The sequence below is a fragment of the Leptonotus elevatus genome, chromosome 13, assembly GCF_054856555.1.
Source record: "Leptonotus elevatus isolate MCC_2025b chromosome 13, RoL_Lele_1.0, whole genome shotgun sequence".
Lineage (NCBI taxonomy): Eukaryota > Metazoa > Chordata > Actinopteri > Syngnathiformes > Syngnathidae > Leptonotus > Leptonotus elevatus.
Window position 1 is genome coordinate 20759272 of NC_141251.1, and position 20885 is coordinate 20780156.

At 39.2% G+C, this 20885-nt stretch overlaps 1 protein-coding gene across 1 annotated transcript; it reads right to left on the minus strand.

Annotated features, from left to right (window-relative positions):
• Positions 1-1578: 1578 nt before the first annotated feature.
• Positions 1579-16697, minus strand: bcl2l11 (BCL2 like 11). Its single transcript, XM_086093438.1, has 4 exons — positions 16454-16697; positions 14710-15146; positions 12179-12300; positions 1579-4984 (listed from the first exon to the last, which is right to left on the minus strand). The coding sequence occupies exons 1-4, from the start codon at positions 16459-16461 to the stop codon at positions 4823-4825; spliced, it is 729 nt and encodes a 242-aa protein (XP_085949564.1). The 5' UTR covers positions 16462-16697; the 3' UTR covers positions 1579-4822.
• Positions 16698-20885: the final 4188 nt, after the last annotated feature.

Consider the following 20885-nt stretch of genomic DNA (forward strand, 5'->3'; position numbering starts at 1 on the left):
TTTTTTGGGGTACATTTTGTATATTTTGAGACAGATTTGTCTAGGATTATGTACTGCTTACATCGTTATTAATGTTGATTATTACTATAAGTGTTTTGAACAAATACTTAATGAGTGTCTGCTAAGCTAATGTTTTTTAGGTTCATGTATGAATTTTGACCTTCATTAGTCTAAATTAATATCAGTTTTGTAAGATACAATGCAACTTTATTCTTGAAAAAAAAAAGAATTTTCTTCAAATATTTTTTTGTGGAAAAAAGATGCACATTTTTTTCTCCAAAATGTCTGTATTGAGAAATATAACTTTCTCAAAAATAATTATCAAAAAAAAGTCAGATTTTCTTGAATTTTTTTTTCCCAATTTTTCTCCTTTTTTCTTCCAATCTTTCTTTTGATTTTTCAAAACATATTGGAGAAATATGACTTTCTCAGAAGAATTCTTGAAAATTACTTTTGTTTTGTCAATTTTTTTCCTCCATGTCACCAAAATATTTTGCCTTAAAATCTATCTATCTATCTATCTATCTATCTATCTATCTATCTATCTATCTATCTATCTATCTATCTATCTATCTATCTATCTATCTATCTATCCATCCATCCATCTATCCATATATCCATATATCCATCTGGAATCTGTCAAAATGTCCCGGTCCACAGAGGCTTATCTCCAGGGCGCGCGCACGTTCACGTCTCCAATGATGAGGTGAAATGGGGAATGGTAAGATAAATATTTCCCCTTTGCTAAGTTGGCACAGCCAATGTCTGTCAAAATTGCACTGGGGAAAATCGGAAGCCATTTGGCAGGAAGGCGGGCCCCGCGTCACCAGCCAGCGGAAGCCGTTCAGCAGCAAGTAGCCGCCTCCTTGCCAACGGCTCGCTGCCTTGCCGCGGTCGGGGACCTTCGCGAGAGAGAGTGGGTGCTGGTTGGTCTCACCGCCGGCCAAGCGGGGACAGAGTTTGCCGAGGCGGGCGAGACAACGAATAATGTAATTAATGATGCCTGTTGTAATGGCATTTTGTACATTAAGGTGGCATTTGGTGATCATTTATTTTCTTAAACTATGAAGAGCAAAAAACCATGCAGCCTATGAATATTTCTTTACCTGCAGACATGAAAGACAGTGTGTAGACAGAAGCAAGTGGCGCGGGAGCCTTGGCCACATAGGACTCCTTTTGTAAACAAAAGCGCTTGGAATCAGGCGAGCCTTGGCCACATTATGCACAGTTGAAACATTAACACTGCTTGAATGAAAGAAAATAAAACTGTACCGTCACTTAAGTAATAATTACATTCATTCAATATACATTAAATACATGTATTGAAAATATTAAATGAAAATCATACTCCAGTAAATGTTCAAAACATATTTCAAAGACATTAAAGAACATCTAAAAGCATTTGAGTTTTTTTGTGGAAATATATTGAATATTATTGGGGGGACTAGTGCAAAGACAATTTAGTATGGATCGGATCGGTATCGAATCGGTAATGAAAAAAGTGGATCAAAGCATCCCTAATTAGTGTGTTAACCAACAAGAGCTTATCATATCAATAAGTCACGCTGAAGGTTTCATGTAGAAAGATGAAAAAAAACTTTATTTACAAAAGGCAATTTGACAAAACAATTACAATAACTTCAGTGTGTCATAACAGTATAAACATACAAAATAAAATAAGACGCATGCTGCTGCTACAGTCGCACTGGGTCATTCAGAGTCACTCGCTCACTTAGTTCCCCTTGTTATTTGCAGTCCCATTTAAGAGATGTCTCAAATCTCCCAATACAGTCATTCACGCTGAACGCAACACAAAATACAAAAAGACTCCAGCTGTGTTGGTTTGCAAATTGCGCAAAACCCTAAATGTCACACACAAGACGGCTCATTTGTCGCTGTGCTTTTTGCTCCCTGCTGTAGGCCTAAGCTTCGTTCGTTAGTTGTACGTGAGGTCTTACGTTTTCACAGGGCACCACATGCCGTCACATTCTGGAAAGAGTGAAGTGTATGTGGTGTTTGCTAGTCAGCCTGGAGGTTGCATTGGAAAATGCGTACTTTTTAAAATAAAAAACAAAAATCAGTTTAACATTTGCAAGTGCATGATTGGGCAGGTGTGGTTCAGGAAGGGGCATAACAATGACTTAATTCATTATTAAGAATTCTGTGGATTGTTAGCTTGTAACTTGGAATTGTTGAGCAAAACTGTATTTTATATGAATTATGATTGAAAGTACAACAGTAACATTTCTCACGGAACAGCTCATGACAACGGACCTTGGAGGTGTGCTTCGGGAAGAGGCATAACAATCACTCTATTGATCGTTCTGTCGTTTGGGAGTAACTTGGAAGTATTGCACAAAAAATGGCCTTTGCATAAATTACAATACATTTCTTATGAAATATTGCATGACTACCGACTGAGGAGGTGTGGCTTAGGATGGGGCGTAACAATCTCTTAATTGATCATTAAAACAATCGCTTAAATGATTGCCAAGAATCTTTTTTTCTTTTTTTGCTTGTAAGTTCAAAGAGTTCCCGATAAATAAGTCATAACATTTCTCGTTTTAATTAGTTTTAATGTCTTCTCATAAATGAAACATTACTCTGGACAAACAAGTTGTGGCTTAGAGAGGGGCATAACAATCACTTAATTGAGCATTGTAAATTCTGTTGATTGTTCACTGGTAACGTGCATGGGTTACACTAAAAATGTCTTTTAGTACAAACTTCAAATACATCGGAACATTTCTCATGGAATAACGCATAACTGTTGACAGAGGTGTGGCTCAGGGTGGGCATAGCAATCGCTTAATTGATCATTAAGAATTTTTTCAATTGTTTGCTCTTAAATTACCTAATAAAAGTTTGGATCGCTGCTTTGAATTTGTACTTTGAATTTGAAAAACGGGAAACAAAGCATTGTGAATGTGAAGAAGTGTTTCACAAGTTTAGTTAATTTCTTATGTACAGGTACATGAAATGTATAATCTTGTCCTCTTTCCTTCCAGCGAATGTTTCTACTCGACCCTGCTTAACCCGACGTCGGCCCAAGTCACAACATCGTGAATAACGTCACTAAGTTCAGGGACGGTGGTGAAAGTCAAGTAAGCTGCGATGCAATGCGTGTTGACACAACTGTGCAAACATTCCCCACGTACGCCGCACAAACACGCTCAGATGAGTTGTAAAAACTCGCGTGGGAGGGACAGCAACCGTTAGGAAACCATGACTAAGCATTATTATCCCTAATTATCAGAAATATTATTTACTACTTGAAATTATTTGAGTAACAAAAATAAGTTGGGTTTTATATTCTGCAATGACAACTTTAGCTTGAATTGGCATGCACAGAACGAGAGCGGCAGGTGTATTTCAGATGGCACTAAGTTGGAAAGTTGTTCCTGTGAGTATTGTTGCTGCTCCGTGTGTGTAAAGTAGCAGTTGTTCGAAGATTTATAATTATTGGAGCATCTATGCTAATTTCATTTAGCTTGTCTATGGCGTTTTGCATTATGCTAGCTTTCTTTTTGTTATGGCGAATAATTCTTTTTTTTTTTTAGGTTTCAGTAACTTGAACTTGGAGTGACAGCAAAAAACAATTATGTTCAAGTTGTGTTTTAATAGATTTAAATGTCTTTAAAGCATGTGGAAGGGGTTAAACTATAAACGTGCTTTTTTTACAAGGTCTCGAAATTCACTGACCAATTCCAGTAATGTATTTGTAGCATACTAGCAAGTGTGTTAGCTAACCATTCATTTCCTGCTCAGAAATCTCTCTGTCTGTCTTTTGTGTTTGAAAGATCGGCGGGCAAGCACAGACTTGTGAATCACTGCGCTAATAAACGGATGCAGACGGATACCTGACAGATGATGATGATGATGATACTGGACGTCCACAGGCTGAAACCAAGAACCGAGAAGAAAAGTGATTACTTAGTAAGCAGTCTAGGATCAAAACGTGACAAAAAGTGGTCGATTAATTTGGTTCTAGTAGTTACACCAACAATGGCGTCTCTTAGAGATGATCACGTTTTGCATAGGGGATAAGATTTGTATTTGTAGGTTCGTATTTACACGCTAAGGAAAACCTTGTTTGTTCCAACATTGTAAGATTTACTTTCTTTTTTTTTAATTAAGAGGTTCCAGGGAGTGGACCAACTCAGTTGGCATGTTAAAGGGTTACATTTTCGAACTCAGGACACCCCCAGGAATTAAGTTTGGAAATGGCTGTTGTGTAAAAGGTTTGTAAAAGTCTGCCCTAGAAGTTCGTTAAAACACCAATAATGTGTATTTGGTTGGCACATAAATACAGATTATCATGTGGATTAGAAATGTCATATTTGGCAAAGTAAGAGGAGGTGCAACGTATTCAAACATGGGTATAAAAAACAAAGGAGAAACGTAGTCGAAACCGCGGCTTTTGAGCTGTGACAAGGAGTTTTCAAGATCCCTTTCATCTTGGGAATTCATGGACCCACACATCATTTAACAACCCTGCAGAGTTGACTCAGTTACCTTTCTGTACAACAACAACATCTTAAAACAAGTAAACGTAAAGGAATTAGCAGGAGAATGTACAAGGCACGCTTGAATTTCCAAAGGTGTCATCTTCCGGGGGCGGGGCTGGGGGCTTGTTTGCATTCTGGATGGGAGTGCAAATTCCCAACTCTTTGGTTTCACGGCAAAGGCTCAGAGATAAGGGGAAAAAGTGGAAATACGGACGTTTTTAGAGTTCCTTAAAGTATCCAATTCCTGAAATAAGAAGAAGACTTGTCGGATGCTACGTCTGCTGGGTTTACTTATTTCCTCCCCCGTCCATGAGCTAACCCTTAGGGTGGTCCGGCTGGCCGTTGGAGTCTCCACCTAAGTACCATACGATCATGAAGAGTAGGACGCCTGCGCAGATCAGGAAGGCGGGTTCCTGGTGGTTGTGCAGCACCGGCAGCTGGTTCTGTCGGGCGGCTGGCCCTCTGCGTGCCACTCCCTGGTTAAACACAAGATAATAATGTCACAATAGAGAATGAAACTTTTGTACAAATTTCATGTGCATAAGAAAAGCTGAAGCTAAGATGAAGGGCTGGAATTAAACGGACTTGTTGAAATGTAGCGTGTGAGATTTGGAATTTAATTGTGAAAATCTGGGAATATGAATTGTTCCTAAAATGTCCTGAATGAGCTGAGATTTTTTAAGTAAAGATCGGCAACTTTTGTTAAATGTGGAATGGTTGGAATTCTGGGAAAAGTGGGAATTTCGGAATACGCATAGTAGCTCCAATATCCTGAATTTTGAGAATATGTTGAAGTTGGTTTGGCTCAGTGGAAGGAGTCGAATGACCAAAAATGGTGGTAGGCTATAATTATAAAAATAAAGTTTTTTTGGTTAAATAAATAAATAAAAATAATGTGTGAATGCTCTTTACCCATCAATCACACAATAAATCCCAGACTCATTGCTATAAATAAAAACACAGAAAACTAAAGGATACAAATATAGAAAGACCCAATTAGCAGATCTTGAAATAGCGCCTCATGATGATGTCCCTCCCTGGAGGATACTTGTGTTAAATGTTAGGAATTCAATTTACCTTGGAGATGGTTGCTATGTACCACCAAATTACTAATTTTACTAATTTTTCAACAGATGCTTCTTTGTTTTATGACAGAAGAGATGACTTGTTGCTTGTTTGTGTAGATTTTGCCCCACAATCAACATGCTAATCTTAGCCTCCTAGACAACAGGTGTTGATAAATGCAACATTTGTTGCATTTGTTGTTGACAAAATAGGCAGTCCCCCGCTATTCAGAATTTTTTATTTAGATCAAAATTGTTGTTAGAAATCTAATTAATTATACATAACAGCGACTGCTGCGTAATTGTTTCTGCTGGTGACTGATGATTTTCGCAAGAAGCTCCTTGCTAATCTTAGCTTCCTTGTTAGCTAAATTACTCGGCTGACTAGGCAGCTTTTCAAATTTTAGGTTAGAATTGGTGCTAGAAAGCAAGTTAATTATAGATTGTGGAGATTACAGCATTATTATTGTTTCTGCTGGCACCATGCTAATCTTGGCTTCTTAGATAACAGGTGTTGTTTGTTAGCTACATTAGCTGTGTCACAATCTAGGCCATTTGTTGTTAGGTTACAAGTGCTGATTTAAAAACAAAAAGCGAGTTAATCATGACACGGTGCTGATTACAACACAATTCTTATTGTTTCTGCTGGCAAAAAGTGACTTGCTAATGTTAGCTTCCTAGCTTCCTTGTAAGCTGTGTGGAAAGCGAGTTCATCATATATTGTGCAATTGTTGATTCTGTGCAGACGCTACTTGCTAATCTTAGCTTTCCAGCTAAGCTGGAGTTGATGACTATAGTAGTTTGAGGAAAATATGCTGTTATTTTTTTAATGTTCGGTTAAACTTGGAATGGCTCATGTAAATGTGGCCAATTTAGCATGTTGCTAAACTGATGATGGGTTCCAATGGAAGCGGCAACTCAACCTGCTCCACTATGTTTACATCTACAGGAAACAGGCAGGTAAGTATAGTTGTCAACATCCTTTTTTTTTTTAAGACTCCAGGTGTCATGTCCTACATAGAATATTACAAGCCTCACTCTCTACTTTGTGGGTATCCAAATCATCCCTCGTCAAACTCCAATCTCCAACAAAAAAACAAAAAAAAAGTGGGGCACTGTTCTTAGGTTTTTGGACATTTGTAAGTTAGCAATTCAACACTGTCCAATGAAAAGCAATGGACATTTGTAAGTTAGCAATTCAACACTGTCCAATGAAAAGCAAGTATATTACAATTTTGTCTGTTTTGTTTTTGTGTTTTCTATTTATGTAATAAATATCAAATAACTTTTTTTATTCAAATATTTGTAAGATCGCTGTTCAAAGAAAAGCATTTATCTCCAAAATTGGTGAGTTAATTTTTTAATTAAAAAAAAAAAAAGCTGTTTAAAAAGACTTTTTATTTTTAAGGTAGTAAATCATCCCTGTCCAAAAAAAGAGTGCATGGAGAAATTTTGTATTTTGTATTCCTGCCTTAAAAGATCTCACATTTTGAGACATTACATAATCATGATTTAATAGTTTGTAACAATATCACAATGCAACATTGTGTTTCTATTCCACTAAATCTTTCATTAGATATTAAAACATCTATATCATCAACAGAATGTGGAAAACCGAGCCACATTCTTTCGCCTGTACACACCACACATCTCCCACTCAGCTTCCATAACACGCTTGGCACTGGCTGTGACCATAGCAGGTGTTTTGGTTTCGCCTGATTTTCTTTCTTCTCTTCATCCCTTCAGTCAACAACCTCACGATTTGGCCCACATCCACATGGCCATTCATTCCTCACTCCTGCATCGGCAGAAGGGAAATCCTCTCTCTAAAACCACCAGCAGGAGTCGAGAAAGGTGGGTCAAGAGTCACGCAGACCTGGGAAGGTACAGGCCAAACAGGCAAGTCTCGCAGTTCATTACATTCTCAGATTTATTAATAACTAAATCAATTGGACAAAAAATATTTCCATTGGACGAGGATTTTATTAACCAACTGACTGCCACATGTATTGTGTTCCAGTCAAGTTAGCTTTTGTCGCAATATTCAAGTTCTGCCTCCTTAGCTCACTTAAATACATGTTTTAAGATGAACACCTTGCAGTCTGTCTGAAACGTATTATTTACTGGCGTAGGAAATTGGAGTTTATTTGCATTGGCAGGAGCACGTCCTGTCTTGGCCTCACGCCTTTTGGGTAAAGCCAGGCCCGGATGGATTGTAAAATACCAGCAAGAGCCGGAGTGGCACTAGATCGAGCCATAGAGGGGGGATATCCAAAGCTGGGTTAGAAAATTAAGCCATAGCCCACACAGTGCGATAATGCCAGGACAGGAAACAGGTGAGGGGGAAAGACTGGTTTTCCCGGTTATGAATCATATCGTCTTGTAATTCTTCATGTGACCTGAGTTGCACACATACAGGCCAGACCAAGAGGCTTTTCCAGCTTTTCCTGTACACCATCCCTGTGACCTGACTGCAAATATGTGACACCCAAGAGACCAGTCAGTCGTTTCAGGATGTCGAGATAAGAAGTGAGGATTGAGACGGCAACAATTAACCGGTATTAAAAGAGTCACGAAATATACAAATCTGTTTAAATAAAAGTTGTCTTGACTGGTCTGGTGATATTGTGGACCACCAAAGTAAGACATTATAAAAACCTGGGAGTAACATAAGTGCTGCAGAATTTATCTTATTATTGGAATTTGATTGGATGCACAACTTTTATGGCCCATTAACCTCTACGGTATCGTAAACAACTGTTTGGCGATCCAGCCAATTTTCTATTGGATCTCTACAGATTAGACCACAACCTGTAATCATGACATCGAGCCATGTCTGTCAGTCATTCGGCAGTATTGCTGATGGCTAACATCTGTTGCTTTTATTGCACAGAGCGTGTTCACAAGCTTCAAATTGCAGAGCATTTTGTTGTGCCTTGGGGGAGGGATGCAATCAATTATTGCGCCATTGTGTCCACAGATAACTGCAGAAAACTGCAGGAATCGATAAAGCAAACATAAAGAGTGAGCTTGGTCGCCCCATTGGTGTGTAGTTTTCCCTCCCTACTACTCATAGTAAACAGTACATTCACCTCTAGAAACATTGATTCCAGCTTTATTTTTTATTACTTTCCTTTCTGTTGTTATTGATCTGTGTCTGTTTGTTAGAAACATTGCAATGAGCCGTTACAAAACAGCTCATATGATTTTGTTTTCTTGTCGCAGCTTACTATGCTGCCTCCCAAAAATAGCTCAGTGAACAGGGCTACACTTAAAAGGCGTGCGCGCGCGCACACACACACAGGAAAGAGAAACTGGCTCAGGCTTTGTTATCGTTACCCTAATAGCATAGTTGCCTTAGTCATATTTTAACCTTTTGAAAGCAAGAGAAAACACAACAAATTCTACAAACAAGAAGAGTCCAGTAGCCTCAAGTCAACCTTTGTGGATTACCATGACCTGGATGACTGAGAATCTATTTAGACATTTAAAAAATATATATTTAAACCTCAGTTTTTAGCAAGCATATTGCTTCTTTTTTTTTTGCTTCTTTTTTTTATTGATATTGTGACAGCAAGTTAAGTTATGTTATTTCATTGTCTGTCTTCTGATTTTCAGATTTGGAGCACCTTTAAAAGATTTTTTTCTTTTTTCAATAATTTTTTGGGGGGACCAAGAATGAATGGTGCGCCACATCACTTTTAACTAGTTCGTGGACAAGGACAGCAAGGAAACAGGAGTCCGAAACATTTAGAGGGGCTAGCCTAGTTAGCACGCAGGCTAGCAAAATTAGCACATCAGTATGTCTATATAAATTGGAGGTACTTTGATTTATAGGCAATTTAATGTGAATTTTACTGGTTTATTTGAGTTCTACCATGGGTAGTTTTTGTTAGAAATGTTTTAATGTTACAATTGAGAGGTGCTAGGCTAGCGAAGTTAGCACACGGGTTAGTGAAATTAGCATGTCAGTATCTTTAATGTCTCTAAATTGGAGGCATTGGTACTTTATGAGGAAATTCAAAGTGAATTTTACTGGCTGGAAAAAATGCACACAATTTTAAACACAAAATAATGGAAATAAATAAGAACATAAAGAAATAAAATAAATATAATAATATTAAAATAAAAGCATTTACATGAAGATATATATAAATCAATCATAAATCAAAAGGGGAAAAAAATGAGTACACAAAAAACACCCCCCTTTTATCTTTGACACGCCAACAACGCGCAGCCGTTGACACCCGAAGGGTGCGCAATGTTCCTCCAAGTTATTTTTGTCCGCAAGCACTCCCACTGAAAGACGACACAGTGTGTAATAGCCTCTGCTGAAGTGTGTGTGTGTGTTTTGGCAGGATAATTAGACCTTGTGCCTTTTCTCACTGAGAGCCCTTTAACCACAAAGCTGAGTAATAATGTATCTACACTGTCACGGATACCGGCCACTGACACACACACATGGACACCAGACAGCGTTTACTGATGTCTAAAACACAATGCAATAAATCCAACACACACATCGGACAGACGTGCAGATGACTCATGTGATGATGCGTTCAAGGATACTACAGTATTTTTACATGTATAGAAAGTTTGTGTTGATTTTCAATGTGCACAAATTAGCTGTAATTAGTGTACCGGTAGTCATGCAGGTGGCCAGCGAGGGGAAGCTTGGATGAGGTGTCAAATCTGTACTGTCCCATTCCCAAATTAAGGAATATTACGGCGTGACTCACAACCACCGCTTTGTGTGAGTGAGTTCAACTAGAATAAAATGATAGCTCCAGTTCCGGGGGAGTGGGGGATTTGGGGCCAGGTTTCTCTGAACTTCAGCTTTTTGAATTGGATATACCGGTACTGCAGCAAAAACTTGTCGTGTGTTTCTTCTGTCATAGATGGATGAAGTGTCATTGATGTTTTTAGATCATAATAATTGAGACAACTCAATGTGTTACTTTTGCACTGTTATCAGTGTTGTTTGTTTCCTAAAAAGAAGACAAACTACAGTACTGGTTTCCACTTTACTAAAAAGAAAATATTTATAGTAGATGATGAAGAGGAGGGGCCCCAGGAAAGATCTGTGGGGAGCACCTGAAGTGACACAAGGGATGAATTTGAAGGACTTGTGTGCGAGACGAGAACCAGTGCATTGTTTTATTTTGTTTAAAAAAATGCTTAGCTTTAAATATATATATATATACATATTTTATTTAAGCTATTATAAGTTTAATAAATTACAGTTGCTCACATTGTTGGTTTGCTAAAAAAAAAAAAAAAAGACAAACTATTGATGTTAAAATAAAAAAGTTAAATCTTTTACCTGATATTAAATTCCATTTATAAGCATTGTTTGTTATATAATGGGGCTCTCCTTGCCCACATGCAAGGGCATTACAATCCCTTAATTGCGTTTTGTGATGAAATACTCTAAAGTGACACCTGGCACGAGAACAGGGAACCAGCCTCCGCCTTCCTCTTTTTTCTCGGTCTGCCCATTGTTCTAATAAAACACGTGTGCACACTTTCGGAATAATTCTGTGCTCAAGTTCACGGGGAGGCTCATGCTATTAAGACACACACACACACATGCACACACCTTCTTCTCTTTCTAACTTCCCCAGTCATGTGAATAAGTGTTGAGTCACGGCAGCTACTTATCACGTTATCGCACTCTTCTCCAGTCTACCGCCGGTTTCCTCTGCGGCTTTTTAATCATGGACAAGCGAGGGCAGAGTTGTCAACAATCTGAACGCATCTAAATGCTGCGTTTAATCGTTAAAATCCACTTTTATGTGCATGTTTAAGGGCCGGCGGGCGCAGGCAAATGCAGTAATTGACTCACAGTAAAGAAGGGGGAGTTACTAAGCTGCGTTAATGACGGGCTTTCCGTCTCAGAAAGACTCAACACAAGGTGGCTCGCGAGCAGAGTTTTGGAACACTCTGATGAGATTAAACAGAGTCGAAGCCGCGAGGAATAGAAACGGTGATGATGCAACATGCAGAAATAATGCCAAACCAAAACGGGAGCCATGCGTAAAATACACTCGCTCTGCCTTGGATCAAATTTAAAACACGCCAAGCAGCAAGCCTTGACGAGATGATGTGTAACATTATGGTAAAATGAACTTCAGTATGAAAATATCATTTTGTAATTTTAAAGGAATTTTACATTGCTGTTTTTTCAATCGTGGCTTTGTTGTAGCCTATACTCTGTATGCATTGCTGCTCCAGTTTCAGTTAAAGTAGCAGTTGTTTCAAAGATTATTATTATCGTAATATCTATGCTAGCTTTGCATTAAGCTAGCAGACTTTCATTAGACACAATGTTATGGTTTGGTAAAACGTTTTGTTGTTTAAATATGCAGTCAAACAACGGACAAGTGAACATGTGATATTATACGATGTCACCCATTTCGTGATAGTCGCAGAATGAGAACATACAGCAAGAAATACTTTAAAATGTTTGCTTTAACAAGTTTATCTGTTTTAGGTTTCCTCTATCCCAAGTGGGCCTTGAACATTTGCAGGGCAATAAATGGGGGTTCACTGTTCTTTCAAAGGCAAATGTAAATAGACGACTTAAGGTACGTGATTCAGACTGACCCTCAGTATGTAGTCATTGTAGTCATCTCCGATGCGTCGAAGCTCCTGTCCGATCTCCACCCCCTGCATGTCCCCCACTGCGTGTCCAATCCCGGCGAGTGAGGGCCTGGTATAAGAAAGTTCTGGAAGCAAAAAACAAAACACTTCAACCTTATTGTGGTCATAAAAGCGCTCGCAAAATACAAGTATTATCGTGATAGCTCGACCAATTAGCCCCGCGCCATCCCGCCTTGACGCTGCCATTTATCAAAAGTGGAGAAGACAGATGGGGCCTGGCCAGTAATTACACGACTGGAGTGAAGCATCAGCTCAGTAAATCAAAACAAGCAGGGGAAGATCCGACTTGCTGGAAGGAAGTTGTCGCTCTTGGATGTACCAAACGGATCCTAACCCGGTCACAGATAAGCTTCGTGATCGAGACAACCCACTGCCCCATCCTGAGAATTGCTGTGGGGGGGGGGGGGGGGGGGGGGGGGGGGCGTGTGTGTGTGTGTGCACTATGAGATGGATGCTGCTGAATGAAAAAAGTGCTGAATGACCCATGTCTGCGCCTCACAAAAGACCAGCATGACTATTTTGAATGCCACACACACACACACACACACACACAAATATAAAGCATGCTAAAGCCCACAGGTCTTAATGAAGCATGTTTAGACTCCTACTATCTGTCCTGTACTGATAAAAGTGGAAGAAAACAACAGAATTGCTGAGAATTTGGCTCTAAAACTGCATAACTTTAAGAGATACAAATGCTGTATTGACAATTCTGGCTTTGTGAAAGATAAGAACTCAGCTGAGTACAAATTGCAGTCAAGACCAAACTATACTTTGTTGAGTGGTAGTAAATTCCCCAATTTGGAGAATAGCAGCAAGTTTTGGACTCACATTGCTGTGGTAGTCATAACGATGTCATCAACGCTAAATACAAAAAGCAGCTCCTGATAGGTCTATATTTTCTAACAGAAGTTAAGTAAACCCTGTAGGTGGCAGCATTGTGTATTCCTATTCCTCTAACTACCTAACCAAATTATTGGCAGACAGACAGAAATCTAACACAATGTTTCCCATTATCCCGTATGTTTCCCATCCTGCGAGGCCAAATTAGGTCACCAAAATATTAGATTTGAGGACAAAATAGGACTCTAGGCAGCGTGAACTCATTGTTTTTTATGTGCTAGAACAAACAGGGGAGGGGATTAACGCTGCCCGTTACTGCCCGCTTTGTCCCACGACGCGGCCCGTTTGTTACCAAAACAAGCATCAGAACATTGTGGTGGCTAAAAGTGGGAGACAAATCAAAGTAGCACTTATTTAATGAAAAAGGAGCGCTTTGGTGTCCCGTGGCTGGAGGTGATGATGTTTTTGAGTCAAAAATAAAAGGCACGTAGTGGAAAGAAAGCTAATAATTTGATGCTGAAAGCGCCTTTTGTATTAGATTACAGACGGGGCATCATAATATGAAATTTTGTTCTGGGAAAAATACATGCCCTATTTTATAAAAGATGGCAGAGAGCTCATGTTGGTTAAAAATTATAAAGCAGACAGAGTGACTTAACCCCATGTAATACAGTTCCGTTCACAATAACAGACATTTTCTCTGTAGGTATTGTTAAACATCACAGAAAGAATCTATTTAGCCATGTTTACAATTACACCAACGTCTACAGTCAACGAACTGTTTTTTAAAATCTGATTTCTGCCTAGCAACAAGTGACCAAGAAAAATAATCCAACTAATTCTGTTCGATTCCAAATCACAAGTTTTCGGGAAAAACTATGTAGACTGTGTGGATTTCTTGGTCACTCTCCCTGTCCGTTTTTTTTTTAAACAAACTTTGTATTGAGTGCAATCAAGAGATTCTGCCTATAGCATCAAGTGATTGTGCAAACATGCCAGGAAATATAACCTAACCAGTCCAAGTTTTAGAACTAGCGAGAATTTTAATCGCACTTGTAAATTTTACAACCAAACTGCTTTTTTATTTGACTTTGAGTGAACTCTGCTTAGCAACAAGTGTCCGACAAACCAGAAAAATAATCTGAACAATTAGGTGCCTCTGCACTATAGCTAAAACTTTATTTAAAAGTGTGTCAAATAAACCACATGGACTACTTGATGTTGTTTTGTTGGACTGTTGCGTCATGATACTTCTTGTTTTATTTTTCCCTTTACTGTAGGTCCGTCTGCTTCTTGTCAACTTTCCCTGTCCTTTGTTGGAAGTGAGTTGATGATTTAACATCTTTAACCGAGAGAGAGATAGAGGAATCCATTGTGACTCATACATTGTAGTTTCATGTTTTAGTTAAATATCACCGCATGCACCAGCTGCTTTTGCACGAGTTAATACAGTATCACTATGAGATGCACGACGAGCTATTTCCAGTGGCCAAATGCAGACTGGTGACCTTCAATGTGTGTCATTCTTTCAAAGCTGCAGCTGCACTCGCACGAGAGATTGTTTACACACCAAAGTCTACTCACGTGACCACACTCGCTTTTCGTGTCCGTGCGTGTGCATGTGTGCTCACCGCGCAGCAAGCGCCTTCTCCCGTAACGCGCCAACTCGGGGACGCGCACCAGGGCGTGTTGCAGGACCTGAGCCGCGGGGCTGGGCGTCTGCGTAGAGGCGGAGGCGTGCGGCGAAAGCGGTGAGCCTGGAAGAGAGTCGCCCTCCCCGGATAAGTATCCGCTGGACGAGCGTCGGTACGGGAAATGGAAGATGGTTCTGGTTTCGAATACGGCGCGGGGCTCCGGGGAGAGGAGGGGGGAGAAGCTGCTCCGGCGTCGGGACGGCGAGCGCGGCGCGCCCGCTGCGGGTGCGCCTCCTCCGGCGGCTGCTAGTTCGCCGCCTCCCTCGGTGTCCAGTCGGCAGACGCCGGAGCCTTGCTGCTCTCTGCGCCTCTTGTTTAGCTCCGGCCGCGGACGTCCTTCGCTCGCTTCTGTGGTCACTGCGGTCCCATGAGCTCTGCGGGGGTGAACGCAACGGCACCGTCAACCTGAACCATTCGACTGCGTCTTTTCCTTTTCCCGCGGCGGCGTGTCTTTTTCGCATCGAATCGGATTATTTTACCGCCGAACGGAAACGGGCGCATTACTATAGTCGCGCTCCACCTCGTCCGAACCCGCGCCGGTGAAAAGTTTTAATAGGATTTTTTTTTTCTGTGTCAAAAGGAAGCAAACTTTAAAACTGCGTCACACGCCAACATGGTCAAGGAAAAAAAGTCGCTTTTATTATAGCAGCCACTTTGTTATCTTATATCTTGTAGGCTTATTGTCACATTGTAACATGTCGACTCTTTTGGTGAATTATTTTCACGTAAAAAGTAAATGATATATTGATATATTATCGGATACGTGTGTGTGTGTGTGGGGGGGGGGGGGGCATCTCTTCCTGTTTGTCCAGACTGAAGCGACTTCCTCGGTGCGCAGCCACAATGACTCTCCCGGGTGCCGACACATTATTCAACAGCCGTTAATTTTTTTATTTTATTTTTTATTTCATTCGAGTTATTTTTGGACTTTCCGCAAAATACAGCCAACATGGCGCAATAATAACAATGTGGAAACATGACATTAACATTGATTTAGTCACTTTTCATATTTTGATTGGTTCTGCATGACTTTATTACTATTATACCGTGCACGCGAGGCATGCGCGCCCTCAGCAGGCAAATGCGCGCATTGGCATCGTCTCCTCCTCCTCCGGTTTATGCACCGAACACCAGCGTCAACCTGTTAGCTCCCTCGGAGTTTTTTTTTTTTTATAAGTTATTATTATTAGTCCGAAAAACATGCAGGTGAACCAGTCTGCGCTGATCTATGATATCACACCACGAAAGAAAAAAACGAGGGCGGGGCGGGGGGGGGGGCGCAAACCCCGTGAACTCTAGGAGATGAGGCCCTTGCACTGTTAAAAACATCAACTTTTGAGGGGGTTTTTTTTTGTTTAAATATGGCGCTTTTCATTTCGTGAAGAACTTGAACGCACCATTTAGGGACGCTGTTTCAGCTAGCGGATACAAATAATAATAATAAAACAAATTAAGGACTTTTTTTAGAGGAGTATATTAAAAATACGCCTTATATGGATTCATTTGAAATATATAAAGGGCCTGATTGAGCAATTATGTTTGTAAATGTGCTGTCTCGCCTCGACGCGGCGTGACAGTTGACTCGCGCCGGTAAGCCCCGAGGCAATCGTGACTTTGTAAAAGTTACAAAAGTCAATAATTATGAGAAAATAAGCACCGTTCGGACCCGGGTCAAACTCACCTGTGCATGTCAATGGTGACACATGACGACCGCCTCAGCGAACACGATTTAAAATAATGTGTTTAAGTGAATAACATGAATAACGACAAAGAGTCCGAGTGAAATAGTTCCCGGGGGAAAGTCCAAATAAATCCTCGTAGTTGTGCTGAACAATCCGCGTTGAGGAATGTGTGAGAGGAGGTAAACAAAGTCCAGCCGAGTGTCTTTTGTGTGAGGTTTCCTTCCTGTGTTGTGCTTGGTCCCCACTGGCCTGCAGTCTCCTCTCCAGTGTGTGCACCGGCTTTTATCCAACCTGGTGGGTGGGCGGGGCCTGAGTCTGACTCCCATAGGCGCTACTCTGTTGCCCCCTAATGGTCAAATGTAGTAAGACAGCTCGAGGAGCTTTGTTCCTTTTTCAGTTTCACTTTTTTTCTTAAAAAAAAGTAAGTAAACGACACATTGCATTAGTGCGTTTATTAAAAAAATATTCTTGGTAATAAAATGGGACTTATGGTGCATCAAAAAATAACGTAGGTTGTTATTTTATAGGAAAATACATCATTTATGTATTGCTCACATTTCTTTTATTTATTTTTCAAATAATTAAAATTGTGTAGTTAGAATCTTCCTGCCATTGCTGATGGTCCGGATTCGAATCAGGCCTTGCATGTCTATTGCAATAATTCTCAATGACCTTTAAACAATACAACTGAGACTTTAGTTGATCAAATGGGGAAGAAAGTCGTCAATATTTTTTTTAGTCACGTCACTATTGACTCTGCTGACAATGTTGATTCACATGACTCACAAACTCATTTTATGTTCAACTTAAGTTTGTCTCTCAAAAGCCACCATGCTCCAATGTGGAACCCAGAGCTGTTAGTTAGCCTGAAATATATGTATTTATTTATGTGTTTTTTCGACAGGCACACATGCGACTTCAGCTCAGTGAGCATCTTAAGATGTAACCAATATTAGACCATATTAGGTAATAGCTTGCTGAGCTCATCAGAAAGTTTGGCTTTGTGTGTAAAAAGCTGGAAACTTTGTCAATATTAGCATGGAGTAAGCTGAAACAACGCTTGATTGGGTTCAGTTCATGTGAAGAGACTCACCTCACAGGCACACGTCCATCACACACAAAAGTGCAATTAAGTCTTAATGAAGTCTAAGGGTTCATTTTATTGTATTGTTACCATAATAAAAAAATTGCCTAAATCATTTGTAACATACTGTCGCAATATCAATAAAAAAATAAAATAATAATAATAATAATGAATTGGATTTATATAGCACTTTTCTAGACACTCAAAGACACTTTACAACGGAATGGATACATTATTCATGCAATCACACATTCACACTGTGCTGGCGGTAAGCTACTTTAGTAGCCAAAGCTGCCCTGGGGCAAGCTGACGGAAGCGTGGCTGCCAGTGTGCTCCTACCACCAGCAAGCATTCGCACCTTCCAAAAACCAGTGTGAGTACAATAACAATAACAATAACAATAACAATAACAACAATAATAATAATAATAATTTGTTGATTATTGTGGGTGATCCAGGTCCTGGTAATTGTCAAAGTTTGAATCATGGCAACTGGATTCATCTTGTTAATTTAATTTGTTGTGTTTTAAACAAATCTTCCAAAAATGCCTTTGGTGATTATGCTATTAAGCTAATGAAATGTTACTTAAAATGCCGCCTGTACCGTTAATGAAGGTTTTTGTGATGAGCCCTTTGAATGGGTTTAACAATAGAAACACATTGTAAGTTGGCAAACGCACACAAACATGTACACGTATACACACACGCACAAAGTGCAGACAGACAAAAGGCTGACAGTATCAATACAATTTACATGTGATCAATACTGATTAATTCCTCAGTGTGGGAACCTTTCTCTGTAACGTTTCTAGTTCTCTTTGTATGTGTTCAAATATTTCATACAGGGACTTCTGGTGAATTTACTTGGGAATATACTTTAATCAACAATCAATCATTCAAAAGTCTATATTGTGTGCTGTGTCTCATGTAAATCTTTGCTTGTCATTGTAGGTTTTATTATTGAATTTTTTTTGGTGCACTCACACACATATATGGTCTCACAGGCGGGAAGCAAACTCACGCCAACCTGCACCGAAGGCAAGTGACGGTAACCACTCTACCACCCGGAGCCCTTTCTTGTCATTGTAGTCCTTGGGCCAAAGCCCAAAATATGACGTAACGGTACCACCAGGGTGGGTTTTGGCTCATGGTCAAGACACTTATCCGTGCTTGATAATATTTTGTTTGGTATAATTTTAAAGGGCACATTCTAAGCTTTAATTTAAGACCATTTGTGAAGATCTTTATCAAATATATAGGTAATTGGAGCTATTCAAACTTTCAAAAACACAATTTTTTTCACATTTTCCACCTAAACTATACCCTTTATTTAAGCGCCGTGGCATCAAGGAACATGATAGACAGAAAATACAACAGCTGAAATATTCACCAGAGTCCAAGGATTAAGAAAATGTGTAACTTATTTTTATGGCATTGTTGGACATGATTACAGACCTTAAAATGAGAAGGAGCCTTTTGACTAAAAACGAGGCTTGACTCCATGCAGGCTATTGGGGTGAAAACTATACCCATTATTTATGCCCTGTGGCATCAAGGTACATTAAATACAAAAAAGATTGAAAAAAAACAGAATACTCACAGGATTACAAGGATTCAGGAAATGTGTACTAATGTCATTCAACGTCATTGTTAAACATGATTTCAGGCCTAAAATAAGAAGAATTTTGACAGAACTCTGAGTCTTTTGACTTTCTTTTGTGGCTCCCAACCTTACACCCAACAGAGGAATGACCATTTGAAGAAGCCCTGTGAAGCATCAACAACTTTTAACTTGACATCTGTCCAGCAACATTCAAATACAAGGGAGAGTCCCTATCCAGCCTGTTTTCCCTGTTTCCCTTTTCAAACACACCTGAATGAAATGATCAATTTGTCATCAAGCTTTTCAAAGCCTCAATACAATCCTGTTGATCTCATTCACTGCCATAAATTCATAAAATAAAACAAAGATTGTTAAAAATCAGGGGCGACAGGCAATTACAATTTTCAATTGTAATTAATCGCATGACTTCACTAGTTAACTCACGATTAATCTGTTCAAATGAACAATAAAAAAATCTAGGTTTTCATACTCTTGTTAACAAAAGTGGGAAAAAATGTTAAACTAATATAAATAATTCAAATTAATTTTTGACGTTTATAGTCGTCAATGGCAGTGAATGAATAAAAAAATACATATATTATTAAAAATTTGGGGCAACAGGCAATTATATTTTTTAATTGTAATTAATCGCATGACTTCACTAGTTAACTCACGATTAATCACAAATTGTATATCTATTCTAGATGTACAATTTAAAAAATCTAGGTTTTCATACTCTTGTTAATAAAAGCGGAAAAAAATGTTAAACTAATAGAAATAGTTCAAATGAATTTTTGACGTTTATAGTCGTCAATGGCAGTGAATGAGTTATTAGATTCAGGTGTGTTGGAGTAGGGAGACATCGGGAAAAAAAGGCTGGATAGGGGCTCTCATGGACTTGACTTGGTACTAGAGAACCCCATCATGGAACTGTTCCGGGTCTCCCTGCACTCCCTCCCTCCGTACTTCCGTATGCATGGTACTTCATCTATCTGGATTTTATACCTCTCTATGAGAGAAAATGTTGGGTTCGATATGAGCTTCCAGAGAAGGCATTTGGAAGCTACAGCTATCATATATCCCCTTGGTGTTTTGCTTTTGTCAAGCTAAACTGTGCTCGGTGCCTATCCTGCCCTAATTCTATGCCTAGATGTTGTAACTGCCTGCAGAACACACTGAAGTACTTTCCTAACGAGCCTTGTTGCATGCTTGTATCACTCAAAGTACTGTTTATCAGAAATAGAACCAAAGTCTCTGAATCATTTAGTGTTACTGTTGCTGAATGACATGCATGCGTTCACGAGCAGCCATTCTGTAAGGCCAGCCAGGCTCGACTTTGAGTCCCCCGCAGATGCTTCTCACTCTATCTCTAAGGGAGAGTCCCAAAGCACAGGCAGGCTTAATATAGCTTTTCATCCATCCATCCATCCATTTTCTAAACAATTTATCATGTCAATTTATTTTGGTAAAATAGTCAGTCTTATAAATAAATATATGAAAAATTATCTCATCGAACATTAATCCTCCCAAAAATTTGAGGAATTATTATTTTTATTTTTTTATAAAGTAAAGTTTTTCTTTTAAATTTAAAAGTAATTTAAAAAAAAAGGTTTTAGTAAAGTTTTTTTTAAAGTGCTATAAAAATACAATACTAGGAAAAAATAGAAACACATTTTGAAAGAAAAATACTTTTTTTAATACAATTAATGCAACAACAATATGGTAAAATGCAGTGATTTTTATAA